This window comes from Schistocerca serialis, chromosome 1 (assembly GCF_023864345.2).
Source record: "Schistocerca serialis cubense isolate TAMUIC-IGC-003099 chromosome 1, iqSchSeri2.2, whole genome shotgun sequence".
NCBI classification, from domain to species: Eukaryota; Metazoa; Arthropoda; class Insecta; order Orthoptera; family Acrididae; genus Schistocerca; species Schistocerca serialis.
Window position 1 is genome coordinate 687,995,467 of NC_064638.1, and position 23,816 is coordinate 688,019,282.

At 37.6% G+C, this 23,816-nt stretch overlaps 1 protein-coding gene across 8 annotated transcripts in view; it reads left to right on the forward strand.

Annotated features, from left to right (window-relative positions):
• The window catches only part of LOC126480439 (muscle M-line assembly protein unc-89-like), a 263,864-nt gene that overhangs the window by 234,414 nt on the left and 5,634 nt on the right, over positions 1-23,816 (forward strand). For all 8 annotated transcript variants that reach the window (XM_050103867.1, XM_050103868.1, XM_050103871.1 and 5 more), the window contains 3 exons: positions 314-534; positions 8,409-8,493; positions 19,995-20,271. In XM_050103867.1, the coding sequence (XP_049959824.1) occupies positions 314-534; positions 8,409-8,493; positions 19,995-20,271 (583 nt within the window). The remainder of the gene's footprint in view (positions 1-313; positions 535-8,408; positions 8,494-19,994; positions 20,272-23,816) is intronic.

Here is a 23,816-nt window from a genome sequence, read left to right on the forward strand (position 1 = left end):
TGTATACCTGTCCTTTTTTCCCCCCTAAGGTAAGTCTTTCCGCTCCCGGGATTGGAATGACTCCTTACCCTCTCCCTTAAAACCCACTTCCTTTCGTCTTCCCCTCTCCTTCCCTCTTTCCTGATGAGGCAACAGTTTGTTGCGAAAGCTTGAATTTTGTGTGTATGTTTGTGTTTGTTTGTGTGTCTATCGACCTGCCAGCGCTTTTGTTCGGTAAGTCACCTCATCTTTGTTTTTATATATAACAATAATGTAAGAATGATCACAAGACACTTAATTATTGAATATGAACTGAAAATCTTGTGATTCACAGCTCCACATCCTTCAGTCAAGAAACGACCAGCCAGTATTCTGAAAACTTCATCCAGTAAAAAGTTTCCTTCAAGTTCGAAGGATACGTCATTGAAAGGAAAAGGCTCAGCTCGCAAAATGCCAGATTTCAACAGCATTCATAAAGCCCAGTTTGAAAAGATGGAGTCTATTGTCGACTTCAGTCACAGACGCCAGAAGTGTGTGAGAAAATTGGAAGATCAGGTATGACAGTTACAAATTTCTGATTTTTTATTTATTTATTTCCCATTTACATGCTGCAGTGAATAGTTTATATGTGGGTCACTCCAACCACACCTTGGTACCTGTGGTCTTAGATTTCGGTATATTATAGCATATTTGTTCCATTTATGGATTTAAGTAAGAATCTAAAATATTTTTGCTCTGTTCCAAATGGTCAGTGTTGTACAGGTAGCTAAAGTTTTTGGAATTTCACAGCCATAGCTTGTCAGGTGGAGGAAATAAATGTTTTCAAATATATAAATTAATTTATATCATCCTTATTTACCAATTCATCATTATTATTATTATTATTATTATTATTGTTAATGTTATTCCAAAGTACTCAACCAAATGAAAAACAAAATTAATGGGTTTTTCGCTCCTTCATTGTTTATTACTTAACAAAATTCACATGCTTTCTTACAAGGTATTGAATTTACATATTGTTTTCTCTATCATCATCCATTTTGCTTTTAAAACTTGAGGAGCGAACAGTATTGAGTAGTTCAAACAAGATTGATTATATTGCTTGAGGGAATATTACTTTAAAAAATACTAATTCTAGAATCTAGGTCATTGTTCTTTAAGTGCCTTCAGTATTTTCAAAAATTGAATATTAACATATGTCATGAATTCTTGAGTGAACTGTAAGTTCTCCTATTGACTGTGTTCAGAGAGTCCACAAGTGCAGTGACATGCAGGACACATGAATCTTCTCTCTCAGACCAGAAAAATGTCTGATAGTCTATGAGGATGTAGAAATTTTATAGGCAGATCTTTCTCTTTGTCGCATATATCACCAACCATATGAAAATACCATAACTTGGCAAAAATGCCATTAAGAAATTCTTTTAATTTCCTTTTAAATGCTATATGGCTATCTGTCAGACTTTCGATGTTATTAGGTAAGTGACCAAAGACTTTTGTGGCAGCATAATTTACCCCCTTCTGAGCTAAAGTTAGAATTAACCTTGAGTAGTGAAGATCATCCTTTCTCCTAGTGTTGTAGCCATGTACACTGCTATTACTTTTGAATTCGTTTGGATTGTTAACAACATATTTCATAAGTGAATATATATATCGTGAGGCTACAGTGAAGATTTCTAGCTCTTTAAATAAGTGTCTGCAGGATGATCTTGGATGAGCTCCAGCAGTTACTCTGATTACACACTTTTGTGCAATGAACACTTTTTTACTCAGTGATGAGTTACCCCAGAATATGATACCATATGAAAGCAGAGAATGAAAATAAGCGTTGTAAGCCAATTTACGCAGATGTATATCGCCAAAATTTGCAATGACCCTAATAGCATAAGTAGCTGAACTCAAAACGTTTCAGCAGATCCTCAGTGTTTTTTTTCCATTTCAACCCCTCATCAATGCATACACCTAGAAATTTTGAATATTCTACCTTAGCTACTGATTTCTGATCGAAGTCTATATTTATTAATGGTGTCATTCCATTTACTGTTTGGAACTGTATATACTGTGTTTTGTCAAAGTTTAATGAGAGCCCATTTGCAGAGAACCACTTAATGATTTTCTGAAAAACATCATTTACAATTTCACCAGTTAATTCTTGACTGTTGGGTGTGATAGCTATACTTGTATCATCGGCAAAAAGTACCAGCTTTGCATCTTCGTGAATATATAATGGCAAGTCATTAACATATATTAAGAACAGCGGAGGACCCAAGACCGAACCTTGCGGCACCCCATTCTTGATTGTTCCCCAGTTTGAGAAATCAGTTTTTTGCACATTGTGTGTCCTGTTTATTTCAACTTCCTGCACTCTTCCAGTTAGGTATGATTTAAACCATTTGAGCACTGTGCCATTCATACCACAGTACTTGAGCTTATCTAGAAGTATTCCATGATTTACACAATCAAAAGCCTTTGATAGATCACAAAAAATCCCAACGAGTGACTTCCGGTTACTCAGAGCATTTAATATTTCATTAGTGGAAGTATATATAGCATTTTCGGTTGGAAAAACCCTTCTGGAAACCAAACTAACATTTTGTTAAAACTTTATTTTTACAAAGGTGTGAAGCTACTTTACAATACATTACTTTTTCAAGAATTTTGGGTAAGGCAGTCAGAAGAGAGATTGGGCAGTAGTTGTTGACATCAGACGTATCCCCTTTTTTATGCAGTGGTTTAACAATGGCATACTTCAGTCTATCTGGGAAAATACCCTGCTTCAGAGAGCTATTACATATGTGGCTAAGAATCCCACTTATTTCTTGGGAACAAGCTTTTATTATCTTGCTGAAAATGCCATCAATTCCATGTGAGCTTTTATTTTTGAGAGAGTTTGTTATCTTCCTAATTTCAGAAGGAGAGGTGGGTGGAATTTCAATTGTATCAAATGGTGTGGGTAAGGCCTCTTCCATTAACTGCCTTGCTTCTTCTAATGAACATTTAGATCCTATTTTGTCTACAACATTTAAAAAATGATTATTCAAAATGTTTTCGACTTCCGGCTTGTTTATCAAGTTTCCATTCGCTTCGATGGTGATGCCATCATCCTGTACTCTTGGTTGCCCTGTCTCCCTCGTAATAATAATCCAAATTGATTTGATTTTGTTATCAGAGGTTTTAATCTCAGGCATGATGCACATGCTTCTGGACTTTTTAATAACCTTTCATAATGTAGCACAGTAGTTTTTATAATATTTGGCGGTTTCTGGGTCATTACTCTTTCTTGTTGTTAGCAGTCTGAATCTTTTTCATGCTATTCTGCAAAGGCCGGCAAGTTGAATCAAACATTATGTTAGAGATAAGATTTAAGTTAATATTTGTAATATTGGCATAGAAAAATTTGAGAAGTCCATTTATGGTTGTTGTCATTATCTGCCTGTCCAGACATTGCTGGAGACTTTGTCTTACCTAAGTGTCTTATAGTACCACCTATACCTCACTCTGTTTTACCGTCACTAATTGCAAAAAATGACCTCTGTGCTTCGAGCTGAAATTCTTTCTGATGCAAACACAGATTCATTAAATTATATTTATTTTTATACTGGCCAGTTCAGCCATCACTGGGAAAAAAAGGTTTGTGATTTTGCTGTGTTTGAATGTGCTATTAACTTGTTCAGCTGCCACACTATCTTATCAGTGAAGTCCCCAACTAAACTTCAGCACCGCATAATTTCAGTTGTCAGTTGAAAGCCGCTGACTGCACTTTATAGAATCTTGTTCATTTAATGTCTGGATTATTTTCCTCAAATTTTGAGTGGAGAAAATGGACAATACAATCTTTTAAGGGACACTCGTCACAATTCCTCGGCATACATTTTCTTCCTGCTCCTTCACAAACATTATATGAAATAAGTTCTTTGTAATTCTCTCCTGTACAGCTCCATGAATCAGTAGAACATTTTGATGTATTGTGTGAAAGCCACTGTGTGCTATTGGTGCCAACCAAAATGTGCCACTTAAATGTCAGAGAACAAAATTTCGAAAAACCAATTTTTAAGTCAGGATATTCCAACTGAAAATACTGAGTAGAGCCCGTGAAGATTATATGAAATCAATTGTTTTCTTTTGTATTGTTTCTTCCTATACTCACAGCGTCTTTCGTACCAGGAAAGATGCTGTACTGCTCATTATTCTGATAAAACATATTTATTAACTCTGTAGTTCCAGGACTCAAATTTTCTGTTTTAAAATGCTGCTAAAAGACACTTCTCTTCGAATAGTTTTTGAGCTCCAATTAAGTGCAGCCGGAGTTGTCAGCATCTGAAGCCGTTTGTTTTGTGATGTAGTGAGTAACTCATTGTTAGTGACATCAACAAGTTTGTCCATACCTTCTCCCCACATTTATTTCCTAGTTGTGGGCTCCCCCCCCCCCCCCCCCCCCCCCCCCCCCCGCTATGGTAAATACACTTTAAGAACAGCTAACATTTTTCGTTTTAGGTTTTCATGCACTCGTTTTAATTTTTCTTTGCCACAGGATAATCTACTATGTTTGTCGAGGATATGCAGTTCCGTAGGGGAACATCCAGTTTCGCTGAATGTACTTTGTAGCCCTTTGATGAAATTTGTCTACTCTGTGATCTGGTTATAATTCCAAGTGTTTTTTTAATTGACAATTTATGTTTCTTGATGGAGCGGCAGTAACCCTTTTTTTGAAACCATATACTATTCAAAGGCACGTTTTTAACTTGGCACCTGCTTCCATTCTCAGTTTTAAGAGAATTAAATGTCGGGCAGTTCAGTAGATTGTATGGCTGTCCCAACACTGCATTTCTCCGTTACACAGCAAAATAAAATGAAGTGTTGAAAGCACTGTAACTAGTCAGGCTTATCACAATAATTATTGTCCACTGTATTATTTAGAGGCTGGGCTCAGTTGTCAGTTGGAATATGTCATTCACAGCTACTTCGACACTGTTTTAATATATCTTTTTCTCCTATATGAAACTGGAGAATTACTTACTAAAATAGCTAAGCTATACATGCCTGTACACAGTATAAATGAATGTTGTTCAGCAGTTTGCAGAAATGAGGGAACAGTGGTATGATGCTGTGCACTTCTGCAAAGCTGCAACATACTTGATTCCAAAACTCGTACGGAAAGAAGCAATAGATAATTAGTTCAAAGCATTACATAAAAACAAAGAAGTAAACATCCCATTAATTTCATTTTCTCGTTTGATAGAGTATATCGATTAGAACAAGAATTAAAAAATGGTTTTTGATTATCCTTTTCCCTTGCAATGATATTGCTCTTAGTGTGGGTCTCCATATTTGGTTTTAAAAAATTTGAACACTCCAACTAAATATTTTTTCCTGGACATGTGAAGAAATTTCATAACTTTATAATTCACATTTCTTTGAACTCTTTACATATTGATTTATAGTAAACAATTTTATCAGTATTTGTGGGTGAATACGGAAAAAATAAAATTATTTTGTATATTTTAACATACTGTATTTCCTTCACCCAGCAACCAAAATTTGTTATATTTCAAAAAATTTAACAGGCTGTAAAATCTATATGGTTTGTGATGGAGCAGAAATATTTTGGTTCCTTAATTAGTATCATGAAAGGAACAAATACACTAAGTTGTAGAAAGTCTGACAATAGGTGTCTTTCTTTTTTTGGGGTAGGGTATCCATATGCTACATGATGATGTAGGGCTAAGAAAAGCATCACTGGCTTCTTTTCTTGTGAATAGATTGGTAGTGCTTCAAATTTGATTCACCAAGAAAACTATTCCTCTTCTCAAAATTTCTGTAGCTTATATGTTAAGGATAGTTGAACACAAATGGAGTGTTCTCTGCAGCCATGCTGCTCTTGTTTACATTGTGAATGGCCATATTGGAAACAAAGCATCCACTTTCATGGTCATGAATATCTGAATCTTATTGGCTATTCGTATGCAATGGGACAATTCAAATTGAAAAAATACTATAGGTTGGTGTGTAAGTTAGTAGCATTTTTGTTTTGCACGTTGGTATTGCGGTTGCTTTGGGTTTATTTATTAATTGTTAGTTTCGCTTTGTCGCTCACTGTTGCTATTTGAGTTTCCATATTGTCATTTGGAGATAGTCAGTGGAGCTAGAAAATGGAGTGCCAAATTGAGAAATGGGAACATATTCTTCTGTTTGAATTCAGTAGAGAGGTAAAGCAGTGGTGGCAGCTGGAAACAGTTGTCATGCATGGGAATAACGCCATTGGACAGAGCATGGCAAGAAAATGGTTTTCTCGTTTTAAGGAGCATCGTTTTAACATCAGTGACTCCTCACGTTCAAGATGATGTTTGGGGTTTGATGAAAATTGTTTGAATGCATTAATTCGCATCATTGTACCCAAGAACTGGCAAATGTGATGAACTCTGATCATTTCCTATAGTGTGATATTTGCATGCAATGGAGAAGATTTTTGAATCAGGTGTACGGGTACTGCATGCTCAAAGCCAAAATCACAAAAATCAGCGGGTGGCCATACATGCATCTGTTTACTCATCATCAGCTGGCTCATGAACAGTCTCAACTGCTCCTGTCATGTATTGTTACTGGTTATGAGAAATGGCGTTTTTATGGTAGTGTAAGGAAAAGAAAGGAATGATTGTGTCCAAACAGTGGAGCAGCTCCCCCTAAAAAGACCTGAGCGCATCAACAAAAAATAATGTTCTGCATTTGGTAGAACAGAAACAGTGTGGTATACTACAAATTACTTGCCTAAAGTGTAATCATCATTGGTGATTTATTGTGAACAACTGAGACGTCTTGCAGATGCAATTCAAGAACGACAACTGGGAAGACTGCATGAAGTGATGCTTTTCCATGATAATACTCATGTGCGTTCCGCTAAACTGACAAAAAACACTATACAGAAGTTGGGTTGGGAAGTCATTCTGCACCCACCTTATTCACCGAATCTTGTGCCCTCAAATTTTCGTCTTTTCCTCTCTGTCAAATAACGTTGAAAGAAGTTCCTTTCCGGATGACAATGCACTCTGAACATGGCTCGATGAGTTCTTCACTTCACTTTGATACAGTTCCCCACAGTCGTTTAATGAACAGTGTTAGAGCATATGATCTATCAGACCAATTGTGTGATTGGACTGAACAGCTCCTAGATAGAACACAGCATGTCATTCTCAATGGAGAGAAGTATTCTGAAGTAAGAGTGATTTCAGGTGTGCCGCAGGGGTGTGTCGTAGGACCGTTGCTGTTCACAATATATATAAAAATGACCTTGTGGATAACATCGGAAGTTCACTGAGGCTTTTTGCGGATGATGCTGTAGTATATCAAGTGGTTGCAACAGTGGAAAATTGTATTGAAATGCAGGAGGATCTGCAACGAAATGATGCATGGTATAGGGAATGGCGATTGAATCTCAATGTAGACAAGTGTAATGTGCTGCAAATGCTTAGAAAGAAAGATCCCTTATCATTTAGCTACAATATAGAAGGTCAGCAACTGGAAGCAGTTAATTCCATAAATTATCTGGGAGTAGGCATTTGGAGTGATTTAAAATGGAATGATCATATAAAGTAGATAGTCGGTAAAGCAGATGCCAGACTGAGATTCATTGGAAGAATCCTAAGGAAATGCAATCTGAAAACAAAGGAAGTAGGTTACAGTACGCTTGTTCGCCCACTGCTTGAATACTGCTCACCAGTGTGGGGTCCGTACCAGATGGGGTTGATAGAAGAGATAGAGAATATCCAACGGAGAGCAGCGCGCTTCGTTACAGGATCATTTAGTAATCGCGAAAGCGTTACGGAGATAATAAACTCCAGTGGAAGACTGTGCAAGAGAGGTGCTCAACAGCTTGGTACGGGCTTTGTTGAAGTTTTGAGAACATAACTTCACTGAGAAGTCGAGCAGTATATTGCTCCCTCCTACGTATATCTCCCAAGGAGACCATGAGGATAAAATCGGAGAGATTAGAGCCCATACAGAGGCATACCGACAGTCTTTCTTTCCGCGAACAGTACGAGACTGGAATAGAAGGGAGAACCAATAGAGGTGGTACTCAAGGTACCATCTGCCACACACCGTCAGGTGACCAGCAGAGTATGGATGTAGATGTAGAAAACCACACGATTTCTACAGTTGCGGATTTGAAAAGTTACCCCAGCATTGGAAGACTGTTGTGAATAGTGAAAGAGAATATATTATTGATGCCTAATGTCTCTGTTCTGTGTATCTGTTATATTTACTAAAATTATGGAAAAACACTATGGACTTACATATCAACCAAATAATTAATTTATGGAAGTACTATTTTGCTTTTCTTCTTTAATTCATCTGGGGTTTTAGGTAACCAAATTACAAATGTACCTTATACTTAATAAGTTACATACCAATGTAATTATTTTGTCTTTTTGTAGGCAGTTGATGGCAACGACAAAGAGATACAACTAAAGCCATTTGCAGTTGTCAAGCCAGTGGAGAAAAGGGCACGAAATGCTGTCAGTAAGTGCATCAATATTACATTTTATATTCTATGTTCATAAAAATGTTAGTAGGTCAGAAAGAGACACGAGTTTTGTGATGTCAGAAAGGCAGTTTGACAGCCATTGCAAATGATTAGTTCGTAGTACAGATAGCACTATCATGGTAATATGAAAATTAAGAAGCAGCCGTTATATTTAATGGAATGTACACCATAACTTGTTGTTGATAACCTCACAATTCAGTAGTGCAACATTCTGCTGCTGGTCTTCTATACAAGAGCTCCCTGTATCTTTACCACCTCTTAGTGGTGCTATTCCAGCATGGCGGATAGTAGTAATATGGCTTACAACCTTTCAATAGCTTATGCATGAAATTGTTTCAATGAAAAAGGGAAAGCATTGTTGCAGTAAAATGATACAAGATGTGCACAATAAAGACAAAAAAACATTAGTGAAGAAACCACTTTTTGAATGTAAAAAAATAAAAAAAAAACTGAAATGTATTGAAACTTTTCCGGATTATTCTACCAGAAAAAAAGCCATACTCCAATTTTGTCACCAACACAGTAAGGTATGAGAAGAACTTATTTAGTATTCATTAGTCCATATCAATTCAGGCAGGCTATGAAAAAATCTTACCTTTGTAGTTTTGGATGTTACTGAATTTAGCAGATGTTAAAATGAAGGATTAAGTAAGGAATGTACATTTTTTGTTTTCTCCAAAAAAAATTTCTGCTCTGAGATAACTGCCTTCCAAAGATGACACTGCACATACCATTTTGAGGATGCGAATTTGGAAAACATTTTCAAATGCTGTATCTCTAGAAAAGTTATAGATATTTTGTTGGTTTTTATTATTATTATTATTATTTATTTGAAAGATAATTGCTTTATGATTACAAAGATATCCTCTATTTGGACTTACGTGTCAAAGTTGTTTTACTATAGCATTGTCAACTTTTTAATAATTTATGGAAAAAACCTGTTTTAAAAAATGCCAATCCATAATTCCCCCCCCCCCCCCCCTCCCTCTTAATTAGTACCATATAGTTCTGCATTCCCTGAAAAGGCGAGCTTCCACTTTTAGTTTGAACAGGTTTTAATTGAAATTTTTGCCATACATAAAACCTGTTACATTAACACTTTATCACATAACAGGCTCATAAAAATCAAAACCTAGCCTTATTTAACATAATTTTAGTTTTATATTTAAAAACAAAGATGATGTGACTTACCATACGAAAGCGCTGGCAGGTCGATAGAAACACAGGCAGACACATACATACACACAAAATTCAAGCTTTCGCCACAAACTGTTGCCTCATCAGGAAAGAGGGAAAGATGAAAGGAAGTGGGTTTTAAGGGAGAGGATAAGGAGTCATTCCAATCCCGGGAGCGGAAAGACTTACCTTAGGGGGAAAAAAGGACGGGTATACACTTGCGCACGCGCAAGTGCGCACACACACACACACACACACACACACACACACACACACACACACACACACACACACACACACACACACACACACACCCATCCACACATATACAGACACAAGCAGACATATTTAAAGACAAAAACTCGTTGTCTTTAAATATGTCTACGTGTGGATGGATATGTGTGTGTGCGCGCAAGTGCATACCCGTCCTTTTTTCCCCCTAAGGTAAGTCTTTCCACTCCCGGGATTGGAATGTCTCCTTACCCTCTCCCTTAAAACCCACTTCCTTTAGTCTTTCCCTCTCCTTCCCTCTTTCCTGATGAGGCAACAGTTTGTTGCGAAAGCTTGAATTTGTGTGTATGTATGTGTCTGTTTGTTTTTCTATTGACCTGCCAGCACTTTCGTATGGTAAGTCAAATCATCTTTGTTTTAAAATATATTTTTCCTGCGTGGAATGTTTCCCTCTATTATTTATTTTATTTTATTTTTTTATTCCCCCCCTCTCCGATTTTGGCCGTCTAGGGACCGCGTTAAACTACTATTTTTCAATGTACATTTCTCCTATTGCGCTCCTCCTCTTTTCTCTTCTGCCAATATGTCTTCATCCTCTCTCTGTGCTGCTCCCTTCGGTCTTCTGTCCACACTGTTCCTCCAGTTCTTCTCTTCTTCACTTCAAATCCTTCAAAATGTTGAATTTTGTCTCTCATTAAGTCTCCGTTGGTTATATCATCTTCTCCTATACCCATCTCCTCTAAGTCTGCTTTGACTTCTTTGAACCAGGTAATTTGGGTTCTGGGGGTTTTGTCAAAAAACATGAATATTTTCTTTGTCAGCCTTTCATCATTCATTCTTTTCAAATGGGCATAAAAGCTTACTCTTCTCTTCCTCATAGTATCTCCCACTTTCTCAATTTTGTCATACACTTCTCTATTACTTCTAAGCTTCCAAGTCCCATTCTCAAACCTCGGCCCAAGTACTCTTCTAATGATTTTTCGCTCCTTTTTTGCTATAGCTTCCATTTCCTTGTTAGTGTTCATTGCTAAACATTCCGATGCATACAGACACTCTGGCTTAATCACAGTGTTGTAGTGCCTTATTTTTGCGTTAATTGATACTGACTTCTCGTTGTACACATTTTTTGTTAGCTGGAATGTCATTTCCATTTTTCTTGTTCTTGTTTTATTTCCTTCTTTATCTGAAGCATTGGGCTGGATGATTTCCCCTAAATATTTGAAAGTAGAAACCTTCTTTATCTGGCCATACTTTGTAATCATATTGTTCGGTGCCTCTTTTACGTTGGTTAGGTACTCTGTCTTTTCAAAGGATATTTTCAGTCCTGCTTTTTCTGCTGTTTCATTCAGAATATTGATCTGTTTGACTGCTTCTTCCAAACTTCCTGCCAGAATCGCTAAGTCATCAGCAAAAGCGAGGCAATCTACTTCTAATCCATCCTTTATTCTTCCTAATCTGATTTTTTGTATTCCTTCTTCAGTCGTTTTCTTCCTCCACTCTCTAATAACTTTTTCTAACACACAGTTGAATAGGGTAGGTGACAACCCATCTCCTTGTCTTAATCCTGTTCTGATTTTGAATGGTCTGGATACTTTACCACGGAACTTTACTTTTGCATAGGTATCCGTAAGTGTTTCTTTGACGATTGCGACTGTTTTCTTGTCTGCTCCAAACTCACTAAGGATGTTAACAAAGGTTGTTCTTATAACGGAGTCGTACGCCTTCTTGAAGTCAACAAACGTGATAAAGATGTCTTTTCCTCTTAATCGTCTGTATTTAATAATTAACTTCAAGTTTAAAATTTGCTCCACACAAGATCTTCCCTTCCTAAAGCCTGCTTGGTATTCACCAATTTCTTGATCAAGTTGTTTCTCCAATCTGTTTTGTAGGGCCTTAGATAGAATTTTATACGTTACCGGAAGTAAAGATATCCCTCTGTAGTTATTTGCATCGGTTTTATCCCCTTTCTTGAAGATGGGGTGGATTAATGCAGTTTTCCATTCTTCCGGTATACGTTCCGTTCTCCAAATCTCATTGATTATTCCCGGTAGTTTTTCTTGAGTTGTATTATCCACACTTTTCCACATTTCTGCAGTTATCCTGTCTTCCCCTGGTGCTTTATTGTTCTTAAGGTTTTTAATGATTTCTCTGATTTCTATGAGGCATGGGGGTTCAGAATTATTGTTTACTGTGTTTGGGGTGTTGGCTGGTAATTTTTCAGTAGGTTCCTGACAGTTGAGGAGTTGTTCAAAATATTTTGCTAATATTTCACAATTTTCTTCATTATTTATTGCCAGTTTTCCACTGGTATCTTTAAAACATAGATTTGGTGCTACATATTTTTGTAGTTTCTGTCTGAACGTGCTGTAAAAGGATCTGTTCTAATGAGTTTTGCTGTAGATCTTTGCTGTTTGAACTCCAGGTAGTCCTTATCACTTTTGGTTGAGTGCCATTTCTTCCACGGCTTCATCCTTTGTTCTATTGCTTCCTCACATGTCTCATCCCACCATTCGTGTTTCTTTCTCTTTTTCATTTTTGCGACTTCTTGAGCAGCTCGTATCATTCCTTCTTTTATATCTTCCCATTTATCCGAACATATAACTATGTTTTGACAGAATTCTTCTCTTTTCTCTTTCAAGATGTTTGCGTCTATCTTTTGAGGTTTCCTGTTTTGTATTTGTTTCTTTCTTTGTGGTATGAAATTTAATTTGATTGTCGATAAGTAGTGGTCAGTTACAATGTTTGTCCCTTTCCGAACTCTCACATTCGTTATTTCTTTTTGATTATAGTGTGTGGTGGCTATGTGATCTATCTGGAACTCTCCAATACTTGTGTTTGGTGATTTCCATGTTTTCTGTTTCTTAGAAGGTTTTTTGAAATTTGTAGACATTAATTTTAAGTTATGACCCTTGCATAGTTCTATTAATCTTTCTCCATTTCTGTTTGTCCTTTTGTGAGCCGGGTAGTTTCCTACTGTTTTTTTGTAATTTTTTTTTTTTTTTTTTTTTTTTTTTTTTTTTTTTTTGGCCTATTTGTGCATTGAAGTCCCCAAACAGTATTTTCACATTTGCTGTTGGGATTTTAGAAAGTTCGTGGTCTAGAGATTCCCAATATGTATCTACTTTCTGAGGGTTTTTCTTATTGTCATTGTTGATGGGTGCGTGGCAATTAATAAGTGTATAGGTTTTATTTAGGGCGCGGAATGTGAGAAAAGACAAGCATTCATTAGGTGACTGGAAGTCGGTTATTGAGTTTACCCAGTTAGATTTCACGATGAAGCCAGTTCCAAGGTGGGGAAGGCCTCTTCCACATGGGTTCCAGCCTTTCTTTCCTTTAAATATCCTGTATCCTTCATAATCCATTAAATCTTCATCTGTAAATCTGGTTTCCTGCAGCACACATATTTGGATTTTATATACCTTCAAGACTTTGGTGAGCTGCTTCAGTTTTCCCGGCTTCAAGAGCGAGTTAATATTTAGGGTTCCAAAGAAATGTACGTTGTTTTTCTTCAGATTCAAGGATTTTGAATTCCTTGAACGACGTGGTGCTTCAGGCTCTCCAGAATCCTTAGGCCTGATTGCGCTGCTGTTAGCGGCGGAGGATTGGTTACCTCCTGGAATAGTTCTATCTAGAGAAATTGACATCATGCATAGTCGTTTGAAATTCACGGGGGAGATGGCTTTTTGGGCCATTCCGAGGTTAAAACTGGGATTGTAAGTTCCAGAGTGTGTGTTCAGCCGCTCCTAACATGGAGAACAGACGCTGTTTGTAGCAGCTCCTCTAGGGGTTCAGACGCTACATTTCATTAGTTTTTGGTCCGCCCTGGGTATTTGATTTCCCCAGTACCACCTATATCTAGGAGGCATTCCCCTATCCGCCACCTGGGGAGGCGCCCGATGGGGGTACTAACAACCCCACACGGGTTCCCTCTATTATATTGATATCATTAATTTTAGTTTTGAAAGATGAGTAAGAGTCATGTTTCAAGCATTTTAAATGGTTCCAAAATATATGTGAAAGGTCCAAAGACTTAAAGGTTTCAGTTTATCCATCGTCTGTGCACCCTGTTTTGTACTGAAATTAGTCAGTTAATGTACTAAAAATGTGTTCCACTGCTTCAGTATTTTCCTTTGATATAGAATGATGCCTTCCTGTTGAACCAATAGGAACTGGAACACTTACAACCTTCAAAACATTGTGAACAAGAAGTGAACGCTGATGGCATTGTTGCTGTCCTTCAGCTGGAAACCTATATCCAGCAGCTGGTCCATGTGGTAGCATAAAGTTCACTACAATTTCGTTTAACTCCTAACTGGTATCTATTATCTCTGCAATCCACCAGTTACAGTCATACACACACGCCACAATGATCCCCCTCCTCAGGTTGTGAATCTGAATATTATCCTGCCCTTTCTGAGGTGTTGGCAGAATGAATGAAATTTCTTCTTTCTTGCTCTTTAAAGTGTGTGCAATATGAGTTAGCCCATCCCTTTGAGTTCAGACATGTCTCTTCTGAATTCCTTTCACAGGAGTCGTTTGTTTGGACCATTCTCCTTTTTTCTAATCATGACATTCTTCGATTTCCTCTTTGGACAAAAGAATGAGGGCTGTGGATGTGCAAGATTTCACGACTCTCATAAAATCCTCAGCATTCTGAATCACATTTGGTCTGGAAAAATTATGTTTTGTAACATAGTGCTTCAGCAGGCCTCGTACACCATCACAAAGCCGCTTCCCGTGACCAGTAGCACTGTATACCCAGTCAGTTGGCACAAGTGACTTACACCTGGTAACAATTTTTAAAATGACTAGGAGGAGTACCATCAGAAATAATGATGATCTTGCTCTGTCCCCATTTGCAGTTGAAGAATTTCGTGCATTGCTAGCAAAGCATGTGCTGAGTCATGTCCTGTGTCATCACTTATAACTGCAACGTTTGTGGTCTTGTTTTGAAAATGTGTCAGTTCTGTAAAAAGTGAAACCTGGTCATTACTCCAATGATACCACTGTACTTCTTATGGTCGTATTACAGACCAGTTCTCAGCAAAATCACAGTGAAGTACTAAACAAAGTTCTTCAGCCTGTACACACCCTTTCACTTCTGCAATGTGTTGTTGCAGTTTCTTCAGATGCTGATATGTTACTGCTTTCACTGACTTTTTACCAAGTTCATCAATGAAACTGTCAAAGGCAACAGTTTTCTTAATTAGTTTATTTTCCTCCCATGTCGGATATGTAATCTCTGCAGAGGTATCAATTACGTCATCCAGGCAAAGTGTCTGTAAAAGATAGTCCTCTGTTTCAGGGCTGTCACCACATTCCTGAAACAAACAAGTCTCTCACTTTACGTCACAGAGTACTAATGACTTCACAGCCCAACCAAGATGTCGTATGTCACGTGCTCCAGTAAGTTCTTCAAAGTTACCACACAAAGTTCAAAATTTGTGCAGTAAACACTTAGACAGACATCTCTAGGTGGGTGTGGAACTACCCACTTAGGTGGTAGTGCATAAAATTTTGATCTTCCAATATGTGAAGTCGTATAGTTGCTCTTATAAATTGCAGAAGTTTCTTTAATACTATGAGTCATGTACCTCTTCACTTTCGCAACTTTTTTACCTTCAGCTGTTACAGTTTTAGTTCTTTTTTGTTGGCAGTCTGGCGAGAACAGTCCCATATATCTTCCAGATAAAATGACTGCACTATTTGAACTTCAGCTGCTTCTATAGGGTGACCTTAATAGGGATCTTGTCTTCCAAAGACTCCTTTTACGCACCTCACACTTCTTGATTTGTGTGCCATGTACTTTGATACTGATGAAATGTGATTCAAATTGTTTTCTTTGAAAATGTCAACTTCCACCTTTTCATTGCAGGATGCACAATATTCAACAGCTGAATTGATATTTGTGAAAAATCCCTGGCGAGAGGTGCAAGAGTGCTTTGCTTAATTTTCTTTTGAAGATGGAATTTCTACTTTGAAGAGTGTGATCAGTTTTGCTGTACTGTATTCATCCATAGCTGTAGTAATTTCTCTTTGCTTTCTTGATGTGTAGAGCTTATGACTCAACTTCACTGACCACGCTTTCTTAACATGACTAACACCTGCCTTTGTAGTTGACTGATTCATAGTATTTAATTCTTCTCTACTGATGCAAAATCTGCACCATGGGAAGCTTCACCTTGTTCAGATACTATCATTGTTGTTATACTGTCAAAACATTTAGAACACAAAAAGTCATCACTGGAAACATCTTCACTTTGAAACAGTGTGTTCAAATGAGAACACTTATTCCCAACCTGAACAAAGGTTAGTCAGCACACTTCACTCTCCTGTGACCCCAGTCAGAAGACATTTCAAACAGTCCTTTTCACAAAACACACTGCAACTGGCAAATTCCTCATGAAAACACAGAATTCACTGTATGGTCTCAGATTTCTTAGAAGCCTCTTCCGTAAACAAATTAGTACTGGATGACCACAATACATCTGTAAAAAAAAAAAAAAAAAAAAATCGAAAGGCAGCAGTAAAAGAACTTTGATAGATATGTACAAATGGAGGATACCATTGTAATCATAAAGCAATTGTCTTACAAAATATCTAGAAGTGTTAGAGATACGGCATTTTAAAATTTTTTCCAAAATTCGTATCTTCAAAATGGTGTTCGCAGTGTCAAGTTTTTTTTTTTTTTTTTTTTTTTTTTGAGAAAAAAAAAAGTTTCTTACTTACTCCTAAATTGCTAAATTCAATACCATCCGAGATTATGCAGATAAACCCCAACCCCTCCACTGCCTGAAGTGATACGGATTATGCTTATAAAACAAAAGGCATTTCTGTGAAAGAATTTCTAAATACATGGAAAGAATAAAGGTTCTTTACTGATACATTGGTAACCTTAGTTTAAATAATGTTGATAGTTACTTGACAACGCTCCAGGCAGAACAGGGAAGGTACTTGGTGTAGATGGAGAACAAAAAATAACTATCCACGTGGTAGGGGGAGAATTTTGGTACTGTCAAAATATGCTGACAAGTTTGGTTTTCCATTCGCTATAGTGCATAGTGCAGCCACCATATGTTGACGGACACCAGCAGGGGGCAGAAGAAGAAAAAGACTACAATTCTGATCGCCAGAGGGCGCATAAGTAGTACTGGGAAAGAAGTGCAGCCTCACTCTCTAAAAGCAACAGCCGACAACCAGTTTCTGCAAAAGCAGAAGTGACACGTGGCCACCAGGATCACCAGTTTCTTCTAGTGTTGTGGAGGTTGTAATCGAAATCTGTAATAGGCGAGAATTAGTCTTTTCACTCATTTCGAAATAAAAAAAGAAAACTATGAGCAAGGGAATGAATACTGTGCAGTTGTTTGCTGAGCGTTATAAACATGCTGAGCATTATAAACATGGTAAATAGGCGTGAACTCTACCAGTATTTGATGCAACCACAGTTCAAAATCCTGCCACCTCAAACTGCCACATTATATCAACTTTTAAACTTTAGATAGCAGACAAGTAAAAGTGTTTCTTCGTTCTAAGATGTTAGGTTCCACAGCTGAGTACTAAGTTGCATTCTGCAGCATCTGTCTTGTCCACTCCATGCCACAACCCACATTTGGTGTGGCAGCAGAGCATTGAGTCCACTGACACGTCATTGTGCTCACACACTTTCTATTTCACAGACACACTCTTATGCACATATTTTCCAAATTGGACTGGGCCAGATGATGTATGATACCAGTAATAAAAAAATTGGCTCCATTTTCAATATTTATATGCATAAAATAAAGGTATTTGCAACTATCTTTGATAAAATAGTTCATCAGTTATTTGCATTTATCAAAAAATGCAAATTTTTCAGCTCCCTGATGATCAGCAATGTGCATCTAAGCTAATCCGGCATGTTTTCCAATGTCTTCACCCCACTTGCATTAGGTTGTTGTCCCAGTCTATCATTTCTTGCAATCCAGCAAAAAACTTTCTCAGTCCGTCTATCGTCCATTCACCTGGCTCTGTCCTATTAATCTCCATTTCATTGTCACTACAGACACAATTACCGTATACACTCGAATAATCTGCGCATTTTTTCCCGAATTTTAGGACGAAAAACTGGGGTGCGCGGATTATTCAAAACATAGTTGGTACTGCTCCGCCACCAACAATACATCCCATTATACTATTGCATTGTTGTCGCCTCAGTGTGACACACATCAGTAGCATGTTAGGAGTGAAGTATTAACGTATTCAAACTTGTTAATTATGGCTACAAGTTCTCGTTATCACTCGTGCACTGCTAAAGAAAAAGTGAAAATTATTGAAGAAGCTGAGAATATTGGAAACCGTGCAGCAGGAAGAAAGTACGACGTGAGTGAGAGTTGTATTTGCGACTGGCGAAAAAATAAAATTCAGCTTCAAGGAACTAATAGTAATCACCGGGCATTTCGCGGCCAAAAAGCGAAGCATCTGGACCTCGAGAAAAGGCTCTGCGATTATATAGATCAGAAGCGACAATACGGATGCGTGGTGACAAGTTAAATGTGCCAACTTAAAGCATTGTCTTTAACCAAAGAACTAGGCATTACCAGTTTCAAAGCTAGCCGGGGCTGGCTATCAAGATTTTTCAACCGAAATGGTTTAGGATTCTGGAGGAAAACTCTATTGCTCAGCGGCTTCCAGGCGATTACGAGGAAAAAATAGTGAATTTTCATCGTTATGCGATAAATCTGCGCCGTAAACAGTCCTATATTGGTAATGTGGATCAAACGCCAGTCTATTTTGAGATGCCACTCGACAACACAGTGAACAGGAAAGGAGAATCCATCATCATGACACGAACTGGCGGCAGTGAGAAACAAAGATGTACAGTGATGTGTGTAACTGGCGATGGACGAAAGCTACCACCTTGCGTGATATTTAAAGGGAAAACTATTCCGAAAATATCAGTAAAAGGTATACTGGTATTAGTGAGAGCGAATCCGAAAGGGTGGATGGACAATGAACTTAAAATTGACTGGGTGACACATGTTTGGCAACGTCGTCCCGGTGCGTTACTGAATTTACGCAACATGTTGGTCCTGGACAGCTTCCGCGGATTTACAACTAAGGAAGTGCGAGACAAATACAAAAAGGGAAAACTGACTTGGTCATTATCCCTGGAGGCCTAAATCCATCCTACAACCACTAGATGTGTGTATAAATCGGCCATTCAAAGTTGCACTTAAATAGCATATACACAATGGATGGCTGATGAAAACCATAAGTTCACCCCTAGTGGAAAAATCAAACGGTCGGATTTGTCCCAGATTTGTGAATGGGTGAAAAGTGCATGGAACTCCATTCTGCAACCACTGGTGGAAAAATCCTTTAAAAAATGTGGAATCACAAATTCACTGGATGGAACAGAGGATGACGCTCTATGGGAAGATGGTGAAGACGACAATGGTTCTCCCGCTAGTGATGACAATGAAAGTGATGAGTAGAGTGGTAAGAGAGGAAATGTACTGGTATTGACTAAAATATTTTATTGCACATACCGTATTAACAAATTCTTAAACAAGATAATTCACATTTCTTTTTTTGCTATTGTAGGTATTCGTTGAGTCCCAGCTGGCGGTGATAATGTTCCCCGGCCGCCCGCCCGTCTAATGGGCCAGCTGGCCAGCTGCACGTCTCTGAATCTCTTGCGTTTTAACGATGTATCAACCTGTACAGCAGCGTTGCTTCAAACCAGTAGTTATTATACATACTTTTGAACACATCATAACGCTGGAGCAATTTTTTTTTTTTGCAAATAAAACAAATTAAAGCTTCCCCCCTCCCCTCCCCTCCCCTCCCCTCAGAGTTGGGGTGCGTGGATTATTAGAGTATATATGGTATTACATCATTCTGTTACCTGATTCATTCGCATGTTTTTCCTATAGTTTTTACTTGATAAATTTTGCTACTGTAGGTAGATGTTTTGATAAAACTGAACAGGAACACTGCACTTTATATTTCATTAAACTTGTTGTGTACCTGTTCAGTTTTCTATGTAATGTGCAGTATGTATGTTTAGTAACTTGCACTGTACCCACAGGTCGAATACCTGTGGCTCCGCAGAACACCAGCAGACATGGAACACCAAGAGCATTGTCCAGCAGTCACATTCCTGTTGCCAGCTTCCATGTCTTGAAAGAAAAGAATTTTGATGCACGTCTCAGTGCACCACATACAATCAATTCAAGGCCCAGTTCTGCAAAAATGGGAAATAATTCTAGACCAAAGCCTTTGAATAACCTCAAGCCACAGCGAATAACTTATGAACAAGCTAAAGCAACAATACAGAACAAGAAACCTTTGGCAGCTGTTAAAAGGTATGATCTCCATCAAATTAATAAATAGCAAACAAAATACACAGACTGGCAAAACTTGACGTACTCTGTAATTATACATAATAAGACCTACACATATATTTCTTTTAATTTTCACTAAATCATAAAATTTCTTTTTGGTACATGTTTTATTACTTTATGTTAGTATTTTATAATACTTGATTGTTACAGCAGCATCTAAGAGTTTTTGTGTGCTTCTGCTTAACTACACCATAAAAATTATTTATTTTTAGATTGTTCTCGAGACTTCAGTATTGTTTTAATGTGCATGACGGATGTATATCATGGCTGTTTGCTGTGAACATAAAAGTAAAAGAAGACCTTGTCATTAACTCTGTTTATGACTATAGATTGACTTCGATGTCTGGTGTTAGTATTTCATATCATTAAGTTATGTTGATATAGTTTGAGAAAATATGCAGACAAGCTGGAAAATTGAATTTTGAAGGAACATCATAGGCTCACTTATTCAGAAACTTCAAAGTACCAAGTACACTGTCAATAAGCTTTTTGTTTTTACTAAATCTGAGGCTTTTGCTAAGAATGTTCCCTCAAAAAGATAAATTCCCCCAATTCTTTAATCATCTATGCCAGTATAACATAGTGCCATTCTTCCCACGAACTATTTAACTCTGGAACAGGAAAGGGGTGGAAGTGATGGTTTACAGATGTAGTTTGCTGCCAACTTCAGCGACCCCAAAGCTATGACACTGTAATTGCCAGGCAAAGTGTTGTTGTGTTTTCTGTGTGTGTATGATTTACTGATTTCTAACAGTACTGTACTTACATTTAAATCCATTATGCAATATCAGACACAATCACAGATGTTTGGTAGAACTTATGAATGTCATTTTCCTTCTACTCATTGCATTGTGTTACAGTAGCCTTAATTTAATTTCCTTTTCCTTGCTGCATATACATACCGCATGTGAAGATGAATGTCTCCATAATGTGCATTCACAAATCCATGTTACTTCTATATGAAATTTATACCACATTAGCTGATCTGTGTGAGATACGCATCCACATGAGTCATTAGCACTGGAAGATCAATAATAAAATATCCCCCGCCCCTCCCTCACATTCCTTGAACTTTGCAGTGGCCACACCACTTACCTCTTTGCCCCTTAGATAAGCGAGCAACTTAAGTTAGCTCAAGGCCGAATTAATCGGTGTCAATTAAAATTAAACACATCTTAAAATATTACTGTCTCAGTAAGAGTTTTTGTTTGTTACTGTGCAGAAAACTTGCACACTTAAAATGATCATCATGTAATTGGATTCCGATGTCGCTAGTTGCGTGTTTTGATAAAATACTTTTCAGAACCAGGGACCGCATGAATACTTGGGTTCCATGCAGCCCGTGGGACGCTGTTCGATGCCCACTGGTTTGAAGCACAATTAAATTGAATGCATGCTTAAGAAAGTGGTTGATATTTAAAATCTTCCTAAAATTGTGCTTCACAGGTTTCATAAGACACATTTTGCTGTAAATGACCGTCACAAGTTGCTAAGAGTTTCTAATTTTATTCTTCTCAAACTATAGTTCAGTCATCTACATAGTTGTGACAACATTGAGGCATTGCCATAAAGATATTTACAAAATCGCATTATTTGATTTGTTGAGGTAGCTGCATGAAGTTTTGGTGCTCAACCCACTGTACCTGTCAGGTAGCTTAGGACGACTCGACTATAGTTTCACCCTTGTGGGCACTGGCACTTGCATCTGCATCTACGTCTATACTATTTGAACCACTGTGAGGCACTTGTCAGTGGGTACATTCCTCTGTACCAGTTACTAGAGGTTGTTCTTCATATTTGGAATGCAGGAAAAATGGTTGTAAAGCCTCTCTGGACATGTTTTAATTAATCTAATCTTATCCTGATGATCTCTATGGAAGTGGTCTATAGGGAGTTTTTGTATATACATATAGTCGTCATTTAAAGTAATTTCTTAAGACTTCATTTGCAGATTTTCTCAGGATGGTTTCCATTGTCCTCAAAAATTGGCCAGTTCAGTTTCTTCAGTATCTCAGTGACACTCTTCGTGAGTCAAACAAACCTGTGACCATTTTTGCTACCCTTCTCCTGTATACATTCAATATACCCTGCTAGATCAAGTGAGGTGGCGCAATGTTTAGCACATTGGACTCGGGAGGATGATGTTTCAAATCTGTGTCAGGCCATTCTGATTTATGTTTTCCATGATTTCCCTAAATTGCTTCAGGCAAATGCCAGAATAGTTCCTTCGAAAGGTCATAGCAGACTTTCTTTCGCATCCTTCTCTAATCTGATAGGACCAATAGCCTCTCTGTTTGGTCCCCTCCTCCAAGTCAACCAACAACCAACCGACCCTGCTAGACCTATTTGGTACAGGCCCCACACATTTGAGCAGTAGTCTAGGATTGGTTGCATGAGTGATTGGTAAGCAGTCTCCTTTGTACTGGCTGAATTTCCCTAGTATTCTACCAGTAAATTGAAGCCTGCTACCTAGTTTACCCATCCATGACTGAGCCTATATGATCATTTCACTTCATATCCCTACTAAGCATACACTCAAGTGTTTGCAAAGTTTCCAGCTGCAACTCACTAAGCTATATTCATACTATGTTCTTTTGTTTTGTGAGGTGCAAAATTTTATATTTTTGAACATTCAGAGTAAGTTGCCAGTCATTACACCACTTTGAAATCTTATCAATGTCTGACGGAATATTTGTACAGCTTCATTCAGACTGTACTTCCTCATAGATACATGCATCATCTGCATAAAGTCTGAGGCTATTATTATTATTATTATTATTATTATTATTATTATTATTGTTCGTAGGATCATTAATATATAACATCAAAAGCAAGGAAAGGAATACACTTTCCTGGCATATACCCAAAGTTACTTTTACATATGTAGATGACTCTCCATCCAAGATAATATGCTTTGTCTCTCTACCAAGAAAATCTGAGTCCATTCACATATTTCACCTGATATCCCTTATGATCATATTTTGATAAAAAGTATGGGTGTGGTATTGAGTCAAGTGCTTTTCAGAAATTGAGATACACTGCATATACCCAGCTGTTTTGATCTGCACCTTCCAGGATATGTCAGAAAAATGCAAGTTGGGTTTCACATGATCATTGTTTTCGGAATCCATGCTGGTTGTCATGGAGGTGGTCATTCTGTCCAAGATATCTCATTATGTTTGAGCCAAGAATATGTTCTGCGACAAATTGATGTCAAGGACATAAGTAGTTTAGTGGATCATTTCTGCTACACTTCTTGTACACAGGTGTAATCTGTGCTTTCTTACAGCTACTGGGCATGGTTCTTTGTTCAAGAGATATACCGTACTTACACAATTATAAGACAAGGTTTTTTCCCAAATTCGTCATCTGAAAAATACAGTGTCATCTTATATTTTCCACATTAAACTATTGCTGTTGAGGTCAATGCGTTGTATGGTGTTTGATTGATTAACATTTAGGTTGTCTTACATTTACGAATGATGCTTTGGTTTTGAGGTTTCTTA